This window comes from Polypterus senegalus, chromosome 13, assembly GCF_016835505.1.
Source record: "Polypterus senegalus isolate Bchr_013 chromosome 13, ASM1683550v1, whole genome shotgun sequence".
Classification (NCBI taxonomy): domain Eukaryota; kingdom Metazoa; phylum Chordata; class Cladistia; order Polypteriformes; family Polypteridae; genus Polypterus; species Polypterus senegalus.
The window spans coordinates 44,411,279-44,433,477 of record NC_053166.1 but is presented as its reverse complement, the minus strand read 5'-3'; the positions used below and the strand labels follow the sequence as shown (position 1 = coordinate 44,433,477).

The window sequence follows — 22,199 nt, the reverse complement described above, 5'->3', positions numbered from 1 at the left end:
ATCTAAAGACATTCCCTATCAAAGAAGTAGTGCTACTTGATAGTTGTGATGATGCTGACTACATACTTTGGCATTGGATGAATTGACTGTTCAGGAGAGTTTGGATCCATTTCAACATAAGTAAATACTGTACCTAAAAGACTTTGTTTGCATTTATGCACACACAGGAATTTTAGCAGCTTAATTATGCAGAGTGTCTTTGCAGATTCCTCCCCAAACTGTTGTATCTATCAATGTTTTTTTGTCCAAAACAGGACTTAAAATTTGAAAGGTATTAGACCTTTTATTTATTTATTTTTTTTGCTATTTACAACACTTATTTATCTTAATTATAATGTAAATATGGCTCTACTAGTCATTTTAAAATGTACAACTGCTGAAAACTCGTGTATATATAAGTCTTGGTAAAAGTCCAATTTCATATAACAAATGGATAGAGTTCAAAAACACTGAAAAATGTTAACAAATGGATTAGACCTTAGAACGAGTCTTCATTTTTAGTTATGCTTCATTTTCTGTTGGTTATCAATATGTTTTTTAAAGTCCTGTTTATCTGCATCATTGTTTTTTGCTACTAAAATTCTAGTGTGTTTCCCTCAAGCAATCATACCTAACTTCAAAAGATCAGAAGATCAAAGTAATCTCTTCAAATTTATTAATAATTAACTTCATTTTCAAGGGTAGTGCCCAGCTTGACAGAGTTGTACCATGTTTTGACTTCTGAAGGCCCCTGACACTATTTTTCATTAATTGATTAAAATTGAAAATTATTTTCCTTTTATTTTCATTTCAGATGGTCTTGTCACAAATTGAGTAGGTTGGTAGTCTGGATTATTGCAGTGTCCTATTATTTGTAATACTGAATATATGTTTTTTTTAATGTGAACTTAATAAAATGTTATTATGTTGCATTATCTCTGTGTATGTATTAATTACTTCTTTCTGTAATTAATAATTATTTTTTTTAGGACACAGAACGAGCACTTTTGTTGCCTGAAGAGGAAGAAGAGGATGATGAAGACGAAGATGAAGAAAAATCTCGTTCATGGAGAAGATGAGAAGAAACCTCATTCGTTTTTTGTGACTTTTTTTATTGATATTTTAGTAAAATGTAGTATTTAATGCTATAGAAATCATGTTTTTTTCTTTAAATGCCAGGTCTTTTAAGATCTGAGAATTTGTGCCCTAAAGGGTGCGTATTTTTTGTCTTTTTTTTAAAGATTTATATTTAAAATGTTAAATAATATTGCAGTCAACACATGCAGCTGATCCATCTTTTATTTGTGACCCTGGTAAATGTTTTGATGGGTTTAGATTTGAATCTGCTAGTTATTGTTAGGAGTAATAGGAAAATTCCTAGACTGTCTGTCTGAAAAATTATCTGACTGTGTCTAAGATTACTGCTGCTTCCCCAGATCTAAAAACTCCCCTCACTTTAACAGCCAACTCAGCACTATAATGCTGCATCAAAATTAACACATTCTGAATACAGTGTATTCAGATAACTTTCAATATTTCCCCACAAGATCACTTCATTTTACCATTGTTAGTTTCTAACAAGAATTAGTTTATGGAGGAAAAATGAAGGCCTCCGACATTTGGTGGGACACAGGTTGAGTCTGTAGCCTTGTACAAGTTAAAAAAAAAAAATAATAATAGAGATTATTTCAAATTAAATTATTTTTATTCTGTGTTCTGTATTATGAAAACTGTGAAGGATTCTGTAGTCTGTTATTTTTGAGGTATACAAAGCAAAGCAAAATGGTTAAGATGCTTTAAATAATTAATCTCAATTCTGTTCATATGAAACTCTAATTTAACAATCCAGCATATGTTCAGAATAACATATCATTTTAATGTATGCCGTTGATGGCTAATTTCTGTATGTTTCTTTTAAGGGAAGACCATATGTTTCTCTTCTAGACATTTAATTATTTTGTGAGGCTTTCTGCTTTACTTTTTGTAAGTGTATTGGTGGGAAACTTTCTGCCCTTTTGAAAGAAAAGATTGGCAAATTTTTATTTACCAAAATACTGCACAACAGATCTAGTTTAAGGAACTATATTGTATAACCACAGCCCTTAATTCTAACATCAACAAAGGCAGGTTACTAAAATAACTGGTTCAACTGCAATAAACAACAAAAATAAGTGTCTTTCATATGTAGATATTTTTTAGATTTTATTGCACTTCTAAAGTTTAGATATATCTCCCTGCACAGTTTATGTGAATATTTCTCTTCTCCTCCTTCATTGTCACTTTATGTACAGAATCTGTTAATATGTGCAAGGCTATAGGTGGTTGTGATAGATATATATATATTCACACACACACATATATATGTATGTATATGTATGTATATATATATATATATATATATATGTATATGTATGTATATATATATATATATATATGTATGTATGTATATGTATATATATATACGCACACACAGTTAATGTATATATTTTATCACAAAAATGTAAGTAAGAAATGCTTAATTTTTTTCTCTTAATCCCCTCGTAGGTTTTCATCTCTGCCCAAAGAATTGTTCATTCATTAAGCTCATTTTGTCATAAGGAAACTTGGAGTAAAATTTATATTCCAGAACCTTTTTTCCTTCTCCCTGTTGAACAGACTAACTTGTTTTTTAGGGAACAAATCTGAATGGGTCTGTGATAGTCAGAAAGTGGCATATGAATGTATACTGAAATTTTTTTGTATATAATTTTTGCCTTATTCTGTATTAAATTACCAGCAGTCAGTTGCATTTTTATAAGATTTTCGTGTATTTTTTGTACAAAATGATGAAAAAATCAACAAGGATTATTCTGTAGATAAGATATTTTCTAGCATAAGTTAAATAGATATGTTAAAATTTATATGGCAGATTATCTCTTGCACATGATTTAAAAAGTGAACATGAAGTGCCCTCAACTCAGCAGGCCTTTGAGATCATTTATCAGTTTGTAGTTGCACTGTTTAAGATGTGAAGATTTCTTTTTCAATGTTTTTCAGGTTCAGTGTTAATGTTGTTTGTAAGTGTAACATTATTCAGGAAAGCTCAGCATCGAACACAAGTCACATTTCTCTTGTGTCTTCAGTATTCTTGGGCCAGTATTAAAATAATTATTCCACATATTAATGGTGCTCTCTAGAGTGATGAACTTTAAAGTAAACTAGGTTCAAGTCAGATGCAGGGTACTATAATGTTGAACTTTAAGATTATAATATCAAATTTGGCATTTGTGGCTGTGCCATTCCAGAGGTTGTAACACTTTCTAGCATTGTTTACACCAGTGGTACTTTGCTGTCTATGATACTAAGTTAAAGTTTACACTCAGTAGTTTTTTTTTTTTTTTTTAATCTTTTCAAACGGTTATATATGCCACTTATGCGGGGATGACAATGGTATGTATTTGCTAAGACTGCATTAGGTTTTCTTTATTTGTAGTAGTGTTGTATAACAAATTTAATCTTTACTTTTTTTTTATATAAGACAAACCTGCAATCCATGAATTTCGATTTATTTATTTATTTGTAACTTCCCCTACGTCTGTCCATGTAACATAATGGAAAACAGTTATTAACTTTTAATAACACGCAACTTTTTTCTGCACGCCTAGTGCATGATTTTAGGGCCTGCTGGTAAAGAATGAGACTTTATGTAGTTTGGTTACATTGTTTCTTGAATGTTCTTTTTTTAAAATATATAAACATAATTTATCTAATATTCTATTGGTAAAAAAAAAATAAAAATCATGTGTAAGGGACCTGCCAATACCCCCGTTCCTTGTATAATTAATAAGCCATGTATTATAGTTTTACATACTGATGTGATGTGTACTGCATTTTGAGATGTCATTAATGGCTTTGTAACTGTTTATACATTGGGATTTGTGAATTTTTTTGAGTTATTGTTTATAAAATGAATTTCTAACACGCTAGCATGGTCACTTTCCCAATAAAAATAAAGGAATGGTTTAAATAATAAAAAGGGGGTAAAGATTGGGGTTAAATTTTGGCCAAAAAAAAAAAAAATACTGGAACATACAAAAACCATTCCAAAAAACAACAAAAATGACTCTCTTGAATGATTGCTCCTAATTATTTTTCTCTTTCTTCTTGCAGTGTGTCTGTCCAAAGGTATCTTCAGATTCAAAGTTAAAAAATATGTTTAGCCAATCTGCAGTGCATTATTTTAGTGTCAATTAGGCCTCCGTGTATGATTAAGTGAGCAGAACATGAACTGATCACCCATTCACCCAAAGGCATAAAGTTAAAGGTGACAAATTTCTTTACAGAATTAAAAAAAAAAATTTATTGAATTTTTTAAAAAAATCTTTTTTTGAATCGGGGGAAACAACTCTTTAAAAAGTTTATGTACCAAATAGGTTTAAAAATGTTTTCCCTACCTACCAAGAGAGCAAAAATTGGAAACATTTAATAGGTCATCATTCAGAGAGACTAGTAGAGCCAATAGCATATCAGCAGTTTAGCATATTAACTCTTTGAGGGCTGAGTATTTTTTCCAAAAAATGGAATTTTTTGAAAAGCACACAAAGTGATGGTTTCACACATAAATCAACATAACACATCTGTTGCTATGATCTGTGGCTGCTGATGGCACATATTTGGCATGTCTGCCAGCAGTGGCTGCATGGGGGCACCTAGGTGTTCAGCAGGAATGCACGGTGGGCATGCTGTCTTCGCACAGCAAGTGGATGGCGGTGGCGGTTGCAGTCTGACACAATATGGTTTGTACCTTTTGTTATTATAAGTGGTGGTCCTCCCAGGCGAACTCTGCTGTAGGAGCATCAGCTACACGAAAGTGTTCAGCACCACGATCAGCTGGGGACCGATCAGCTGACGCCGGTACCTCACTTTGCATCAAACTCGGAGTCTGACAAGTCAGAGTCCGGTTCAACAAAATTACGTAAAATGTCCATGGAGTGTTTTGCTTTGTGCATTCGCTTTGGTCTCTTGCAAGATGTCGATGCCATTTTACAGGCTCTTTGCTCTTTGTTACTCATGCATGTGTAGGGAATTGAGGTTAAATCAACTAAGCTATGTAGTTTTCCTTCCAGCAAAGAGAGTCAAACTAAAACTGTTTAGTTTTAGTTTACAGCTGATTACTGTCCTCTACCCCTGAATTTTGACAAAAGTCAACATCAGCCCTGAAACTGTTAAATTAATTGGAGACACAATTGATGAAGTTGTACCAAATTCTAAAATTTGAAGCGTTCTGTGTAACAGGAATTAGTTTCCACTGATTAAGTGAATTTAAACATTTCCTCCTTATGAAGCACTAGGTGGGTTAATATTCTTAATTTAAGTAAGTTCGTGTAAAAAATGAATGTAACCTATTAACAGAAGTCTTTAAATTAACTGTAATGCTTGATTATTAATACAGATATGCAGCCAGTCAAAATTTTTCAGAACACCTCAGTTTTACTTCAAATTTAATCCGTTGAAATGCTGTGAATTACCTAATTTTGAAAAGGTAAGCAGAAAACAGGTTTCATTTTAAAGTTTAGGTTGGCAGAAACTGAAAATAAAGGAAATTTCAGAATGTTACAGGGAAAAACTAATAGGCTACAACCTACAGATTGTATCCAGCTGGGGGCGCTGCTGGTTGGAATAAGTTCTTTTGTAATTGCAGTCTGTTACATAACCAAAACTATATGGATATAATATAAAAAGGTGATACCCCTCCCTTAGTGATACGGCGGTAAGAAATCACATAGGAGAAAAATCTTGACTTTCTTTAATGACGGTTTACGTGGCATAACAGATGAGGAAGCCATGACAAAAACACAGAGCCAGATGTATAGAGTCTGCCATTTTCATTTTCAAGGATTTACTATCTGTCCGTCGGCTTCAAAGGTGCACCGGGCAATGTTCCAAGGCTTTATACTCGTGTTTTTTTTTGTTTTTTTTTTCCCCCTCCTGTGTGCAGGCCCCCCTTGGGTGAATAATACAATTCCAAACAAAGCAAAGAGAAGAAATTCCTGTGTGATAAATCTTTGTTGTAGCTGTACATGTGAGTAGAAAGAACAGTGGATTTATAAAATATTTTTCTACAGAGCACAGTGACATATTAAGCTTGTATATTTATTACACATATGTTCTGCAGCAATTAAAATAAATTGAGCTTTGCAAGTTTGAGCAAACTTAAGGATCCCAAATGCTTTTGATTACTTAAAAAACCCCTGTCTGTGTTAAAGCAGAGTTGGAATAGACTGTGTTAATACACCCTCTTAAGTACATCTTGGACAATGCTCCAGTGATAATTGCCAGAAAATGGCAATTGACAAATGCGACAGAGCATTATTATCCTTTCGTTTAGTGAAACTGGAAGAAAAAAAAATAATAATCTGAGTGTTAGTGAGTATGGTGGCCTACACAATCCAAAGGCAGTTGGAAACTGACAAACTGATAGGAAGAGATCTGGCAGACCCAAAGTCGCAACCCAATCAGAAGACACGTTTCCGAGGGTCAATAGTTTGTGTGATAGGTGCCTCACACCACAACAGCTTCAAGTGCAGCTTAACAGGGATCGAAAAAAGTCTGTTTTGACAGTGAAGAGGAGACGTTATGCTACAGGTTTGACAGGGTGATGACAGTAAGAAAACCATTCCCTGAAAGATAAAATAGTGCCTTGTAATATTGGAGTTGGACTACTGTAGACTGGAAGAAAGTTTATGGACTTGGAAAAAATAAAAAAACAGTTCATCACGCAAGGTGTTTGTATGCCGTGAACTTGGTGAAAGGATGGTTCCTCAGTGTGTGACACCAACTGTCAAAACATGGAGGAGCAAGTGTGATGGTCTGGTGTTCTTTTTCTGGAGGCAGATTTGGTGACTACAACAGAGTGTTTGGTATTCTTAAATGGGTTACCACAGTTTGGCTGTTATATCAGCAAAAGGTGGCTACTTGAAATCAAAAATTTGAATAACAGTTTGTACACTTAATGATTCCTTGACTTATTTTTTTTATTTGCCATTCTTTATTTGTTCTATTCTTTAATGTCATGAGATAAACTGTACACATTTCCCTAAACACTGAAAAAGTTGAGGTGTTCTAAAACGTTTGACTGGTAGTGTAAATCATGGAGTGTCTCGGACTGTTAACAGTGCATACTGATGAATACAGTGACCGCCCCAGTTAACAGATCTTAATCTGGCAGAGCATCTGTTGGTTGGATTAGAAATTTAAAAAAGGAAAAAAAAAACTTCCTAAAGTGGCCGCCCAGCTAATTTCCAGGACAAATACTTGGCAAACACAAGCATATTCACTGTGAAACAAACGCTTTCGGGAACTTTGCCGATTGACACTGTTAATGACAAATTTGTTGAAAGGGGGAAGCATCACCAGCAAAAAATGTGTTTGGAGGGCACCCTCTTTGGTTGTGTGTCTTCACTTGGAGCTGTAGGGCACAGCTTGGTTAGCCATTCTCTTTTAACAAGCATCTCACTCTGTTTTAATCTTACTACCTTCACTGCAGGATATAAGGCCAGCTCAAAAATCTGGTGAAGTTTATGTTTGAGTTCATGTGGAGAATGCTAATAAAAGTTGTTAAGTTTATTACATTTCTCGCTGAAATCTGTTACTGTGTTTCATTGTTTCAACTAAATTGTCTTTCCTTAGTTTGCAAGGTACTGGCATTCATTGAGTTCTGTTAAGAATGGCCAAAATGAAATAGTGCTTTCAAGGAACATGGCAGTCTATTATTGTTTTACCTTTTCTTTTGTGGATTCCATGCAACAGATTCCCAAGGAACAGAAGATTCCAAACAAAGATGAATATCTTCAGAGAGAAGAAGGCAAACTGGATCTGACCAGAAAGAGAAAGCTCAGACCATAATACATTTTTCCAGTTCTCTTCCATCCAATATTTATGTTGTATTGCTTATTTTAATCTTTTCAGTTTATTTGCAAATTTCAGATTGAGCTTTTTCTTTAAAACTCTGCTTCTTCAGCCAGTATCCTGACGCCTCTTTTCACTGTTGCAAACTAGAGTGGCATTTGGCGTGTCTTTTAGTAAGAGACCAACTGAGGACCTGTGAGGCGTTTGTTTCTCAAATTATACGGCCTGTGGTATCTTTTTCCTCTTGTGTATTTGTGCATCTGTGCTTTCCCCTTCTTATCGTATCCTGATTATGTCCAGCTTGTCCATCTCAAGACTGTAGTAGACATTTTGTATGAAATTCTCAGTTTCTTGGCAATGGAAATACCCTTCATTCTGCGAAAAACGACAGCCTGACATGTTTTTTGAGAAAGCGGTTTCATTTTGAACCAAGAACTGAACTTTAGGAATGCCAATACTCTGCACCCCAAGGAAGGACAATTTAATTGCTTTAATGAACAGGACAGTGTAATGCAAATGCAATTACAAAATTAATTGGAAGAATGTAATATCCATTTGCAACACTGGGAATGAATTGGGTGTATTTCTAAATCTGTTTTGTGATGAATACTAGATGCTTAACATGCAATCATTCTTTTGATGAGATTTATAGGGTTAGAGTTCATTATTCCATGTTCACCCAAGTCTCTCAGAGGTTTCCAAGCAGTCCTGGGGCCTCATGTTTAATGCTGTGCGTAGAACTCGTACTATAACATGGCGTAAGCACAAAATCCAGATGCAGGAATCTGTGCGTACTCCAACTTCCACGTTCTTCCGCTACATAAATCCCGATCAGCGTGAAAACTAACGCTCGTGCATGCGCTTTATGTAACGCCCCAACTCCTCTCAGAATTACGCCTGTTTGAATATGTAAATCAATATAAATCGCCCTTAAGCTCAGCCTTCTGTGAAAAGACAATGGGGAAAGCAAGGGGGAAAATATAAGAATTTCAGTGAATACCAAGTGGAGGCAAAGGAAAAACATACTATTTGTTCAAATAAACCGTGGTATAATCAACAAAAGGAAGTTGATCGAGTGACATAGCGTGTTGGAGAAACTTGAAAGCTCACATTCACAAATCGCACAGTGCCGGAAATAAAAAAGAAGTCACATATCAAAGTCGCCGTGAAAAGCCGAGTTGTAGCCCACTGTCTGAGTGTCATATGAAAGTTTATTAGGGTACAGAGAAAAAAGGCACACAGTGAGGAAAAAGCACGAAATGTCAACTTTAATCTCGACATTTCCACTTTAATCATGTAGTTTATTTTGTCATTAAAGTAGAACATCATAAACTTCATCTTAAAATCGTTTAATTAACCAGTTTCTCAAATCACATCGTAATTAAAGTAGCACGTTAAATGCTTTGTTTTGTATTTGATCTTCTACTCGTATGTGCTCTATGTGTGTGAATCACTACTTGCTTCTTAAACTGGCTCTCTTCCTCCATCTGGACACAGAGTCCATTACATTCGTGATATTACAGCTCTCTGAATAACTAAAATACTGAGATGTATACGTGATATCATTTTTATGATGATAGGAGTTAAAGCACGTTATTAAACATGTTTCACTTTGATGAAATAATTTATTGCAGCAGTACTCAGGGGCGGCTCTAAGCTTGTGGTGGCACTGGGCAGAGGAAGAATCGGTGGCTCCTTCGCCCGCCAATGTCAGTAAGGTAGCTTATTCACGGTGGATGGCCACGTCCGTTGCAGACACTGCATAGCCGCCTCGTGCTCATGACACAAGCATTTAACTTTTGCCGAAATTTGTCGCTGCGTTTTTAGCTGTGTTGTTATTTTCTCTTTCTGTTTTATATTCAATATATATTGGCGTAGCCGTCACTGCAAGTCAGTGCTTTTCTTTCCCCAAATACCCAATCGCCACAAAATCAGCTCTATATTAGACGTTAAGCCATCTGTAAGCTTAGCGCCGATTCTTCAAAACGTTTAAGGAACATTGAAATATCTTTGTAGTACATGTTTAATTGTTCTATCCTTCACGACACTCCCAGTAAAGAATATAGATTATTTAAATGAAGTTAAAAGTTTTATCTGTATAATATAATAAACATATTTTGCTGCATTTTACCTTAAAAATGATATCGTCATCATATGTAAATACGCGCTTTATAAAGTGGCTCAGGTTGTGCGATATTATAACTGTAGTGCAAGTTTACAGTGAGGTGATTGTACTTATAAGTACAAGGAGCAATTGATTGAGTGCATTTAAAGTTCTTGGGATGAAACTGTTTCTGAACCGCTAGGTCTGTACAGGAAAGGCTTTAAAACGTTTTACAGTGGCTGAGACAGCGTGTCCATGAAACTGTATACCAATAATTCTCTTTCTGATCAGCTGCTGCTGTGATTCACACTCAGATACAGTGATTTAAATACTCCGAGTCGTGCAGTGAGAGTAATAAGGAAAAAGATGATCCGCTGTGGCAACTCCTAACGGGAGCAGCTGAAAGAAGAAGAAGAAGGAGAAGTGAGAGTAACAACACTAAAGTAGTTATGGTGTTTAGAATACTATGGCTGTTCCCTGGACCATTATATTGTTACAAGTTAATTACAATCAGATGTGTTACACTAATAAACAATATGCAGTTAGCTTCAGTGTATTTATAAAGCCCTGTCAGGAAAATAAGGAGTAACCACACAGGAACAGTAGCACTGCTTTGACGCTGGGTGCCGGCAGTCTGCAAAACCGAGCGGAGAACTTGCGTACGACAAGGTATGAGGTACCGTGGAAAAGTGCGTGGCTTTACGCCAAGTGTAGGTTTTATACATCGCGATTTGACCGTGGAAAAGTTCTTGCGCAACATTTCTGTGCGTACGCACCGTTTATACATGAGGCCCCTGGAGATTTGGAGGTTGAAGTCCACACAAAAGAATAGGTGTCTGAATGGATTTGGGAAGAGGCGCTAGCGAGTATTTTACTGCTCAGTCCCTGTATCCATAAATTATATTTGCTTATTACTGGAAGATAAAATGTTGAGTTTAGCTAGTTTAAAAAAACAAAACCTAAAGAAAGATGAAAAATTAGTATAGCCTAATAGCACCTTATTATGAAGCATACAGTGTATGTCTGTAACATTAAACACTCCGATCAGATCTGAACAGCTGGCACATCTGGAAGTGTCCCCCTTTTTTTTTTTTTTTGATTTTCTCTATTGCAGCTATTTCATTGTTTTCAGATTGAATTGTGGATTGCAAGCATTCTTTGTTTCTTCATTTTGCAGATTATTGGCATCCGTCCTGAATATTATTGCTATCAAAGTGTTTCAGGCATGTCCATCAAACGTCACAAGTGCAGAGTCTCCGCATCGGAGCTCTCGGTGAACCGGCTTCCCAAGGGAATCCCCTGCCATCCAAAGTTGGGCCAGTCTATATTGATAGTCCCGTAGAAGACAACTTATTTATGTTAATTCATGGTTAAACATATTTTAAAGCCAAGTCATATATATATATAGTATATATCTAGCCATTTGGATACAATGGGGAGCATCTATATTAAATCCTATGTTTATTTTATTTTCTGTAAATTTCATTTTATTCTATGCATTTCCATAGACGTAAATCTGATTATAAGACTTTCCAATTTACCCTGCCTTTATATTCTCCTAATCTTGAAGGTGCGTGTATGCGTTAAAGGCTGGTGTTTTCTAGGCTAGTAGATTACATTACTATTTTTTCTTTTTTGAATAGAAGAGGAATGAATAAAAGCAATTTGCAAAAGAGATTCTGGACCACAAACAGCTAAGAGTTGAGAAGTGCTTCTGGAATGCATGAAATGCCACTTGTCAGGCTAAACTACTGTTTTCTTTTAAATTCATCCACCTTTTTGTAGTGATTAACACTTGACTCATTGATTAAGTCACAGTATAAAACAAATCTGAGATATTCACCTAAGGAAAAAAAAATGCCTCAGCAATACTTGAAAAAAGAAAAAACGTTGAAGGCTCCAGCACGTTCAGTGTGCCTAACCATTGATGTCTGTTTGATGTGTTCCTTTATAAGAAAGTCCATGTTTTTATTCTCTTTTAAAGTAACCCTTCTTGAGTGAGTCAGTCCTTTGTGGTTTTTCTAAGGTTTTCATTCTTGTGGTGTTGAAGGCTGGGTGGCAATTAAAAGTGTTCTTTCTAAAAAGAAAGATGGAGGAAAAAATAATCCTCTTCAGCACACTTGCTCGGTGGCTTACAGGAGAGTAATGGTGCTCATGTTGTCACCTAAGCTTTGATTCCTCTTTTGGGTGACGGTTTTTACATGTAACCAACCCACGACTGAGGCTAGGCCAAATAAGCAATGTGAGGCTGATGCTCATCCAGAGATTCATTTCAGTTATTGTGCTTTTTTTCAATTTAAGGATTACTTGTTCTGCTTGAGCCTGCTATAGAACTGCATTGGTTCGTTGTGCTGCCTCTCAGCTTCATGATTCCAGGGGTCCTCATGTATAACGCCTTGTGTATAATTCACACTTAAACATGGCATATGAACGAAACCAGAAACAAACCAAAAAAACATTTGGACACAAAAAACTGCGAAAGCAAAGTCCCTTTATAAATACCAATTAGCATGAATTTTAACAATTTTAAGACAAAAGACCAATATAACAGGTCCACAAGTATGGTGACCAGACCAGGAGCCTTGTGTATAAATGGTGCGCACGTACAAAAATGTTGTGTACGCCTGTTTCCGTACTCCCGTCGAGATGCATAAAAACTAAACTGGGTGTAAAGCCACACAGATTTTCACAGCAGCCTCAAACCACGCGTACGCAAGTTTCTGTTCAGTTGTGCAAACGGGTGGCACCCAGCGTCAAAGCAGTGCTACTGACTCTGTATGGTTTGCCCTTCTTTATTACATTTGTATCGATGACTCTGGCTTTATCAGAAGCACTGAAATTGGTTGCATATCATTGACAAATTTCAGGCACTTGATTGTAATCATTTTGTAATGATATAATGGTGCATGGAATGGCCAAACTATTCCAACTACAATGGCTGCTTTAGTGTTGTTAGAAGACATCGCCAATGGAAGAATTAGAAGAGAGCACATATAAGTTATAAGAGGCTTATAAGTCGATTTAGAGTTGTGGACTTTGGGAATACTAGGATTTATACTTGTATCATTTATATGGTGAAAAGCATTAAAGTATGTATATTATATTTTGCAGATAAATGGTTAACTTCATTTAAATAATGTATGCTGTTAATAATTAAACATGTGGGGTCACTGCCTCGCAGTAAGGGGGGGTCCCTGCCTGGAGTTTGTATGTTTTCCTGGTGGGTTTCCTCAGGGTGCTTTGGTTTCCTTCCAAGGTCATACAGGCTTCGGGACTCGGTGATGCTAAATTGACGCTACTAGTGTATGTGTCTGCTCGTGTTCACCCTGTAATGATCTGGTGCCTCATCCAGGGATTGTTCCTGCCTCACGCTTGCTGCTTGCTACGACTGGTGCAACCCTGGGTGGTATAATTAAATCTGTATCTGGACCCACTATTTTTCATTATAATAAGACCACAAGTGTACTCCTTAGTAAAATGGTCCAGGATAGCTCAAGAATACAGAACATTAGCCAACGATTTAAATTAAGATGTCATTAGAATGGCATAAGTTTCAAGAATCCGTTAGCAGCTATGTTGTCCGCTGGCTTTTATTTTTCTATACGTTGAGTTTCCAATGACCACCTCCACACCCAATCTTTTTTCTGGGTGTTACTAAACATACAATACTTCTGATCACCAGCTACACCATGTCTAGAAACAAGACCTGGTGGGACAGCCACTTTTCCCGATGTATGAGTGAGAGATCAGAAGGTAATGGTTATCTTAGGGCCTTTAACGTTTTCCAGGAAATTCCAGACCACTATTCCTAGCATTTGGCAACCTGAAGCCATTGTTCTGTGCTTCTGGTCCCTCACCCTGCCTTTACCCTGTGGTTTCAACCCTTGCGTGGACCTCTGAGACCAGAAAAATTCAAAGGTCAAATCTAAATTAATAATTAAAAGAAGGGGCAAAACAAACTTTTTTGAAGTGGGTATGCATAATTTAGTTTTTGGCACTGTGGTGATGCACCTCAGTAAGCATTGCACTTATGGGCGACCCCCGGAAACCCACGACCTGGGGGCTGGAGCGTTCTCTCCCTTGGAAACAGAATGTCGTACTTTACGCAACTGTGCATGAAGGATAGCAGCAGTGACTATATAATGCACAAGACTTTTTAGGGGCCCCCATGCAGTGCATCCTTTGGCCCTGTTTGAAAGTTTGTCTGTTATTCAATTAGGTACACAGAAAAAACTATACAAGAATGGTAAGAGTGTATAAATAAAATACTGTATATGAAGCTGATTTAGTTCTTATGTAATACTAGGGGGCTTCGCCCCCTGCTCACCTCGCTCGCCAACCCCTGTGTTTGGTTTTCCGGATACACACTTTTAAGATTTTTTTTTCTTTGAAGTGTTGCTATTTCATTAGTTTCACTTTTATTTCAGAACTTCTGTAAGAACAATAATAGGAATCTTTTGAGTCCCAATGAACTGAATTTTTTTAATGAGGTCAGTGAGACGTGTTTAATGACTTTGTACCATAATTCAGGATAGGTTTCTCTGTTTGGAATTTCAGCACAGACAAAACCATCTACATCATCAGCAGTTAATAATTTTTTTTGCAAAGTAACCAATAAACGCATGCGAGGTAAACTCCGTTTTTGAATTTCTCTGACTTAAACTTCAAAGCCTTACAATATTTACATACTTCTGACATATCACCTGTGTCCATATACAGTATTTAATCTCTATTCGCATTTTCGTTATTTCTCCGAGTAATCATTTCTCTTTCTTTGCACTAATACAATATTTACTATCTTTGTTTTGACCCTGTTGTTTTTTTCTATTTTCATATTCTCAATCTTGCTCTGCATGTGTTTCGTGCCTACGTTTTTTTTTTTTTGAGTCTTTTGAACTTCACTGTTTTCATTTTCTCTAACCTTCTCTGCATGTCTTTGGCCCCCTTGTTTTTTAACCTCTTTATGACGTTTTACTTTGTTTTCTACTCTGTCTTTTATTTCTGACCTCCCTTTGTCCTGCTTTTTTTTCATTGACACCTGGTCCGTGGTGATTGTTTTCCCTTTTTCGAGTAATAATTTCTGTTTGTTTGCGCTACTGCGATCTTTACTTTTTTTTATACTTTCTAATTTTTTACTTTAATATTATTTAACTTTCTTTTTTTTTTTTGAGCCTTTTGAATTCCAGTGTTCATAATCTCTAACCTGCTCTGCGTGTATATAGTGCCAACGTCCCGATCGGACGTGCTTTTTCTTCAGTTCCACTTGTTCCGGACTGATAATTACTTTCCTTATTTTCTGAATTTGCCCCTAGATTATTCTTTTTCTTTTTTGTCTCTCCAACACTTTTGAGTGCCTTCTCTCTGCGCTGCTTTCTTCTTTGCTTAGTCGTGTATGTTTCATTTATAACGTATTATCCTTATACACTTTATATGCACTGAGAGCCATGGATCTGTGTGTGCTCAAAGCCAACACACGACTGAGTGTGTTACTGCCCGTGCTCTTATTTATGTATAAGTGGGGCTTGTCTTGCAAGAACCTCATGCTCTACGTCATCGCGAGACGGTCCTGGATCAATCTCTTGGCACAAAGTCTCATGTTTAAGGTCCCCGGGAGACGCTCCGTGGCCAATCTCTTTAGTCTTGCGGGTCTTTTAAGTGTCTTCTGTGATCTTAACATGACGATCACGTTTCGTCGCCCTACTGTTTCTCTCCAGGATTTTTTTTATAATATAGAGATATAGCCATCTATAATATAAAGTGTAATTAATAAGGAAAATTGGGTTAACAATACTGATACTGAGATTCTGCCCATCTCTTCTGTGTTCTCTGTAGGAATCTGCCTATTCAACCTTTGTGTAATCTTTTTCTGAGTCAAATCAGAACAAACCGGAATATGTTTTTCTGTTCTTAATATTCTTTTTTGTTTTTATTACTTTTAGTTACAAGCAAATAACAATCCATACAATCAAATCAAACTTAACAAAACCAAAATTCAATGCCCACCGAAAAGAAATAGAGGAGGGCCGGACGACGAAGAAAATCTTTGAAAGCAGCGAGCGAGGAAGAGTATCCTTTTCCCGATATAGAAGATTATACTAAAATGTTATTGGTTATATCCTTCCATATTTAAAAAAAAACCAGGTCCTCTAAGTGAGAATGAGTTTTCTTCCCCATTTCAGACAGTACAGTACATCAGTTACCCACTGGTGGTGGGTTGGGATTCTTCCGGTTGAGCAAGACAAGCCTACGTGCTAATAGTGAAGTAAAGGCGCAGTTTGTTTGTTCTTCTGCACTTTAAGCCCATCTGAGAGTCCACCAAACACAGCTCTTAATGGATTAGGAGAGATTGTGATGCACAGGCTCTCTGAAAGGCATTTAAAGATTTTGGTCCAAAATGATGTTAATTTGGTGCAGGCCAGATAAAAGTGCTTAATAGAAAATTTTAAGTTAAATAATCGAATGCTTTGTACATATGGAGCTACAGTGTATTCTAGGCATTGGCTGCCTCTCACTCCTTTTCTGAGATTTTAAGTGGAAGATCCTTCTCCCATTGTGCCCTAGGGTCTTTGAAAGGAAGGGGTTTATAATGTTTTTATAAATTGTGGCGATGCTATCTTAGTCTTCAAGACTGATCAATATTTCTTCTGGAATAGAAATAGGGGGAAGGTGAGGAAAATTGGACAGGTTCAATTTAGCAAAGTTTCTAGCTTGAAAGTAGTGGAAAAATTGTGTTGGTGAGAAGTTAAATTTTTAATTGCTCATAGCATGCAAAGACATTAGTGACATACAAGTCTCTAAATGTTTTAATCTCAGAGATTTTCCATCCATCCAATCCATTATCCAAACCACTACATCCTAACTACAGGGTCATGGGAGCCAATCCCAGCCAACACAGGAAACAAACCCCGGGCAGGGCGCCAGCCCACCGGAGGGTGCGCACATACACGGGACAATTTAGGATTGCCAATGCACCTAACCTGCATGTCTTTGGACTGTGGGAGGAAACTGGAGCACCCTGAGAAAACCCACGCAGACACGGGGAGAACATGCAAACTCCATGCAGGGTGGATCCAGGAAGCGAACCCGGGTCTCCTAACTGCAAGGCAGCAGCGCTAGGTGGAAAAGAGTGGTTGTCATGTAGAGGTGCAACAGATAAGAGCTTCTCTGTCTTAAAGTGCTTCCTACATTGGTTCCATATTCTCATTGAACGAAGGGAAATTGGATTATTAGTGTATTGGTGATCATTTGTATTTACTGGGGCACAAAGTAGAGCATATAAAGAAGTAATGCAAGACTTTAATTCTGTTGCAGACCAGACTTGTGTTTATTCTTTGATTTGTGTTGATGTCCAGATCATTATAGCTTGTATAATTTCCTCCCAGTAATAAAATTGAAAGTTAGGTAGTGCCATGCCCTCTTCTGCCTTATGTCATTGTAGAGTTGCCTTTTGGGTGTATGGATGTTTAGAATTCCAAATAAATGAGGTTATGATTGAATCTAATTTCTTAAAAAAATATTTTTTAATGTATATGGGGATGCTTTAAAATAGAAAAACTATTTTGGGAAGGATCATCTTACAAGTGTTGATTCTACCTGTTAATGTATGATGGATGGTAGACCATCTGTTTACATCTTATTTAGACAGCAAAAAGAGTTTTTTATTTATTTACTTGTGGTGTTTACCTCTAGATATTTAAACTGATGTGCTAAGATAAATGGGAAGGTGTCCAGTCTAGCATATATATATATATATATATATATATATATATATATATATATATATATATATATATATATATATATATGTGTGTATGTATGTATGTACTGCTACACCACTGCTACATGCCATTGTGAAGAGGGGGGCTGAATGCACCCCAAGGAGACGCAGTCGCTCCACCGAAACCCCTCTTAAATGATGATACAATGGGAAACAAATAGTTTGTTTTGGTTTTTTTTACCTCCTCTTTGCTCAATCAGCTGCTGGCTTGCTGCTGCCGTGCCTTGTGATGTGCATCTTGTGCAGCACTTTGAACGTTAAAAAGCCTGTACAACAGCCAGAGGCGTAGCTAGGGTTTTCAGCGCCCGGGGACAACTGAAGATTTCGCGCCCCCTCTTGTTTTCCAAAATGCAATGAGGAAGGGAAAGAAAATTTTAAAAAATGTACTTAATATAATAGTATTTTAAGAAAAAAAATTCATACAAGTCTCCAAAAATGATAATGCCGTCTTGTGTTCTTTAAAATCTAAATTAGTCATTAGTTTTTGTAAGAAAAACTTCGTTTTCCGCATTTAAAAATTATTTTAAAGAAAGCATATAGCAAATTATAAAGCAAAATAATTATATATTTATAAAAACTGCATTACTTACAATTTATTTGTACGAAAATATGATGGGGAAACGTCTAGACTTTTGCAGCCATCTACTAGAATACTTCACCACAGCCCAATCAATTTCCTATCAAACACATAAATACAAATCACTTGGCACACAGAAATTGCGTTTACAACAGCTTAGACAATGATACACTAATGCCTCATGTCAGTCCCGCGACCTGTTTAATAACGTCAAAAATGTTTCTGGGTGGGAGACAAGCATGTTAGAGTAGTTGAGGGGATAAATTATTGTCTGTTGGGTATATAGAACTAATACATGCTTCGAAATCAGAACGAGACAAAAAAACATAGGAAAAAGATATCCTCATAGTGATGGAGTGATGGGCTGAGTATGAAAATGTTTTTTATTTACTTTTTAGTGCATTTAAGAATGGAAAACATTTCATTCTAAAATTTCGTAACATCACTTTGGCACCCCCTGGATGCTGCACCCGGGGACAGATGTCCCCCCTTGCCCCCCCTAGCTATGCCACTGACAGCAGCTATCCTTTTGTCTCACTGCCTTGTCTCGCTTCTCCCCTAGACATCCTCTGCTCCTGTTGGGGGGTCTCACTCCTGAGGCGCACCCATATGAAGAGGAAGATTTTCTATTCTTTTAATTGAGAGACGGAACTGTCCCCTCCAACTACTTACGGAGCTCGAGTCACACCAAATTGAGACTTATGTTTGTTTGAAGTGTTTAAATAACTGTCTCTAAAATCTCCTGTGTATCTGTGCAAATCTGTGATCCAAGCATGACAGCGTATGTGGATTTCACTTTCACAAAACAAAAAATCTCTTAATTGTCATGGATACGCCTCTTCATTGGGAAGAAACACGACTTTTCCCTGATGGCAACACAAATTAGATGATCTATAAGTCTCCAACTTAAAGTTTAAATCCGAACAATATATTTGATCTTATTTCGCTGTTCCGTTATTTCACCGAGTAATAATTTCTGTTTGTTTGCGCTAATGTTATCTTTCCTATCATTTATTTTGAGACTTTTGAATTTTCGTACTTCCATTATCTCTAAACTGCTCTGCATGTGTATCGCGCCAACATTTTTGAATTTTTTACGACATTCTACTTTTTCATCTACTCTTTGTCTTTTATTTCCGGCCCAAGTCTCATCTTACGGTACATGAAAGTATCTCTCTGAAAAAGTCACCTCTCATCTCTCTTCACTTTCACTTTCACTAAAAAACAAATCTTTTCATTCTTGCGGATAGACCTCTTCATTCGAAAGAAAGACTACTTTTCCCTGAAGGCAACATGAATCAGATGATCTACAAGTCTCCGACTTAAAGTTTAAATCCTAACAATATATTCAATCTCTTTTCGCTATTCCATTATTTCACTGAGTAATAATTTTTGTTTGTGTATATATATATATATATATATATATATATATATATATATATATATACTTTCAACAAAAAAGATAACAATGGTATGTCTTTAATTTCCTAGAAACATCTGACTACTGGGGTGTTTTCTGAACAAAGATTTTTAGTGAAGCATTATTTAGTTGTATGAAATTAAATCAAATGTGAAAAACTGGCTGTGCAAAAATTTGGGTCCCCTTGTAATTTTGCTGATTTGAATGCATGTAACTGCTCAATATGGATTACTTGCAACACCAAATTAGTTGGATTAGCTCGTTAAGCCTTGAACTTCATAGACAGTTGTGTCCAATCATGAGAAAAGGTATTTAAGGTGGTCAATTGCAAGTTGTGCTTCCCTTTGACTCTCCTCTGAAGAGTGACAGCATGGGATCCCCAAAGCAACTCTCAAAAGATCTGAAAACAAAGATTGTTCAGTCTCATGGTTTAGGAGAGGCTACAAAAAGCGATCTCAGAGGTTTAAACTGTCGTTTTCAACTGTAAGGAAAGTAATCAGGAAATGGAAGGCCACAGGCACAGTTGCTGTTAAACTCAGGTCTGGTAGGCCAAGAAAAATACAGGAGCGGCATATGCGCAGGATTGTGAGAATGGTTACAGACAACCCACAGATCATCTCCAAAGACCTGCAAGAACATCTGGCTGCAGATGGTGTATCTGTACGTCGTTCTACAATTTAGTGCAATTTGCACAAAGAACATCTGTATGGCAGGGTAAAGAAGCAGAAAGAAGCCATTTCTCCACTCACATCACAAGCAGAGTCGCTTTTTGTATGCAAATGCTCATTTAGACAAGCCAGATTTATTTTAAAACAAAGTGCTTTGGACTGATGAGACAAAAATTTAGTTATTTGGTAATAACAAAAAGTGCTTTGCATGGCGGAAGAAGAACAGCGCATTCCAAGAAAAACACCCTTCATGCTGTGCGGCTGTGTGACTAGTTCAGGGACCGGGGCCCTTGTTAAAGTCAAGGGTCGGATGAATTCAACCCAATATCAACACATTCTTCAGGATAATGTTCAAGCATCAGTCACAAAGTTGAAGTTAAGCAGGGGTTGGATATTCCAACAAGACAATCACCCAAAATACAGTTCAAAATCTACAAAGGCATTCATGCAGAGGGAGAAGTACAATGTTCTGGAATGGCCGTCACAGTCCCCTGACTTGAATATCAGCGAAAATCTATGGGATGATTTGAAGCAGGCTGTCCATGCTCGGCAGCCATCAAATTTAACTGAACTGGAGAGATTTTGTATGGACGAATGGTCAAAAATACCTCCAACCAGAATCCAGACACTCATCAAAGACTACAGTATAGGAGGTGTCTAGAGGCTGTTATATTTGCGGAAGGAGGCTCAACTAAGTATTTATGTAATATCTCTGCTGGGGTGCCCAAATTTATGCACCTGTCTAATTTTGTTTGTCTGTTTTTAAGATCTCTCCAGAGATGTTCAATCAGATTCAGGTCTGGGTTCTGGCTGGGCCACTCAAGGACATTCACAGAGTTGTCCTGAAGCCACTCCTTTGATATCTTGGCTGTGTGCTTAGGGTCGTTGTCCTGCTGAAAGATGAACCGTCATCCCAGTCTGAGGTCAAGAGGGCTCTGGAGCAGGTTTTCATCCAGGATGTCTCTGTACATTGCCGCAGTCATCTTTCCCTTTATCCTGACTAGTCTCCCAGTTCCTGCCGCTGAAAAACATCCCCACAGCATGATGCTGCCACCACCATGCTTCACTGTAGGGATGGTATTGGCCTGGTGATGAGCGGTGCCTGGTTTCCTCCAAACTTGACGCCTGCCATGTGCCTTTTACTAAGGAGTGGCTTCCATCTGGCCACTCTACCATACAGGCCTGATTGGTGGATTGCTGCAGAGATGGTTATCCTTCTGGAAGGTTCTCCTCTCTCCACAGAGGACCTCTGGAGCTCTGACAGAGTGACCATCTTCTTGGTCACCTCCCTGACTAAGGCTCTTCTCCCCCGATCGCTCAGTTTGGATGGCCGGCCAGCTCTAGGAAGAGTCCTGGTGGTTTCGAACTTCTTCCACTTACGGATGATGGAGGCCACTGTGCTCATTGGGACCTTCAAAGCAGCAGAAATTTTTCTGTAATCTTCCCCAGATTTGTGCCTCGAGACAATCCTGTCTCGGAAGTCTACAGACAATTCCTTTGACTTCATGCTTGGTTTGTGCTCTGACATGAACTGTCAACTGTGGGACCTTATATAGACAGGTGTGTGCCTTTCCAAATCATGTCCAATCAACTGAATTTACCACAGGTGGACTCCAATTAAGCTGCAGAAACATCTCAAGGATGATCAGGAGAAACAGGATGCACCTGAGCTCAATTGTGAGCTTCATGGCAAAGGCTGTGAATACTTATGTACATGTGATTTCTCAATTTTTTTATTTTTAATAAATTTGCAAAAATCTCAAGTAACCTTGTTTCATGTTGTCATT

General features: G+C 37.2%; 1 protein-coding gene across 2 annotated transcripts in view; it reads left to right on the top strand.

Moving 5' to 3' along the window:
- rbm27 (RNA binding motif protein 27) overlaps nt 1-2,329 on the top strand; it is a 91,800-nt gene extending 89,471 nt beyond the window's left edge. For both annotated transcript variants that reach the window (XM_039774778.1, XM_039774777.1), the window contains exon 20: nt 969-2,329. In XM_039774778.1, coding sequence (XP_039630712.1) covers nt 969-1,058 — 90 coding nt within the window. In that variant the 3' untranslated portion in view covers nt 1,059-2,329. The remainder of the gene's footprint in view (nt 1-968) is intronic.
- Nucleotides 2,330-22,199: the final 19,870 nt, after the last annotated feature.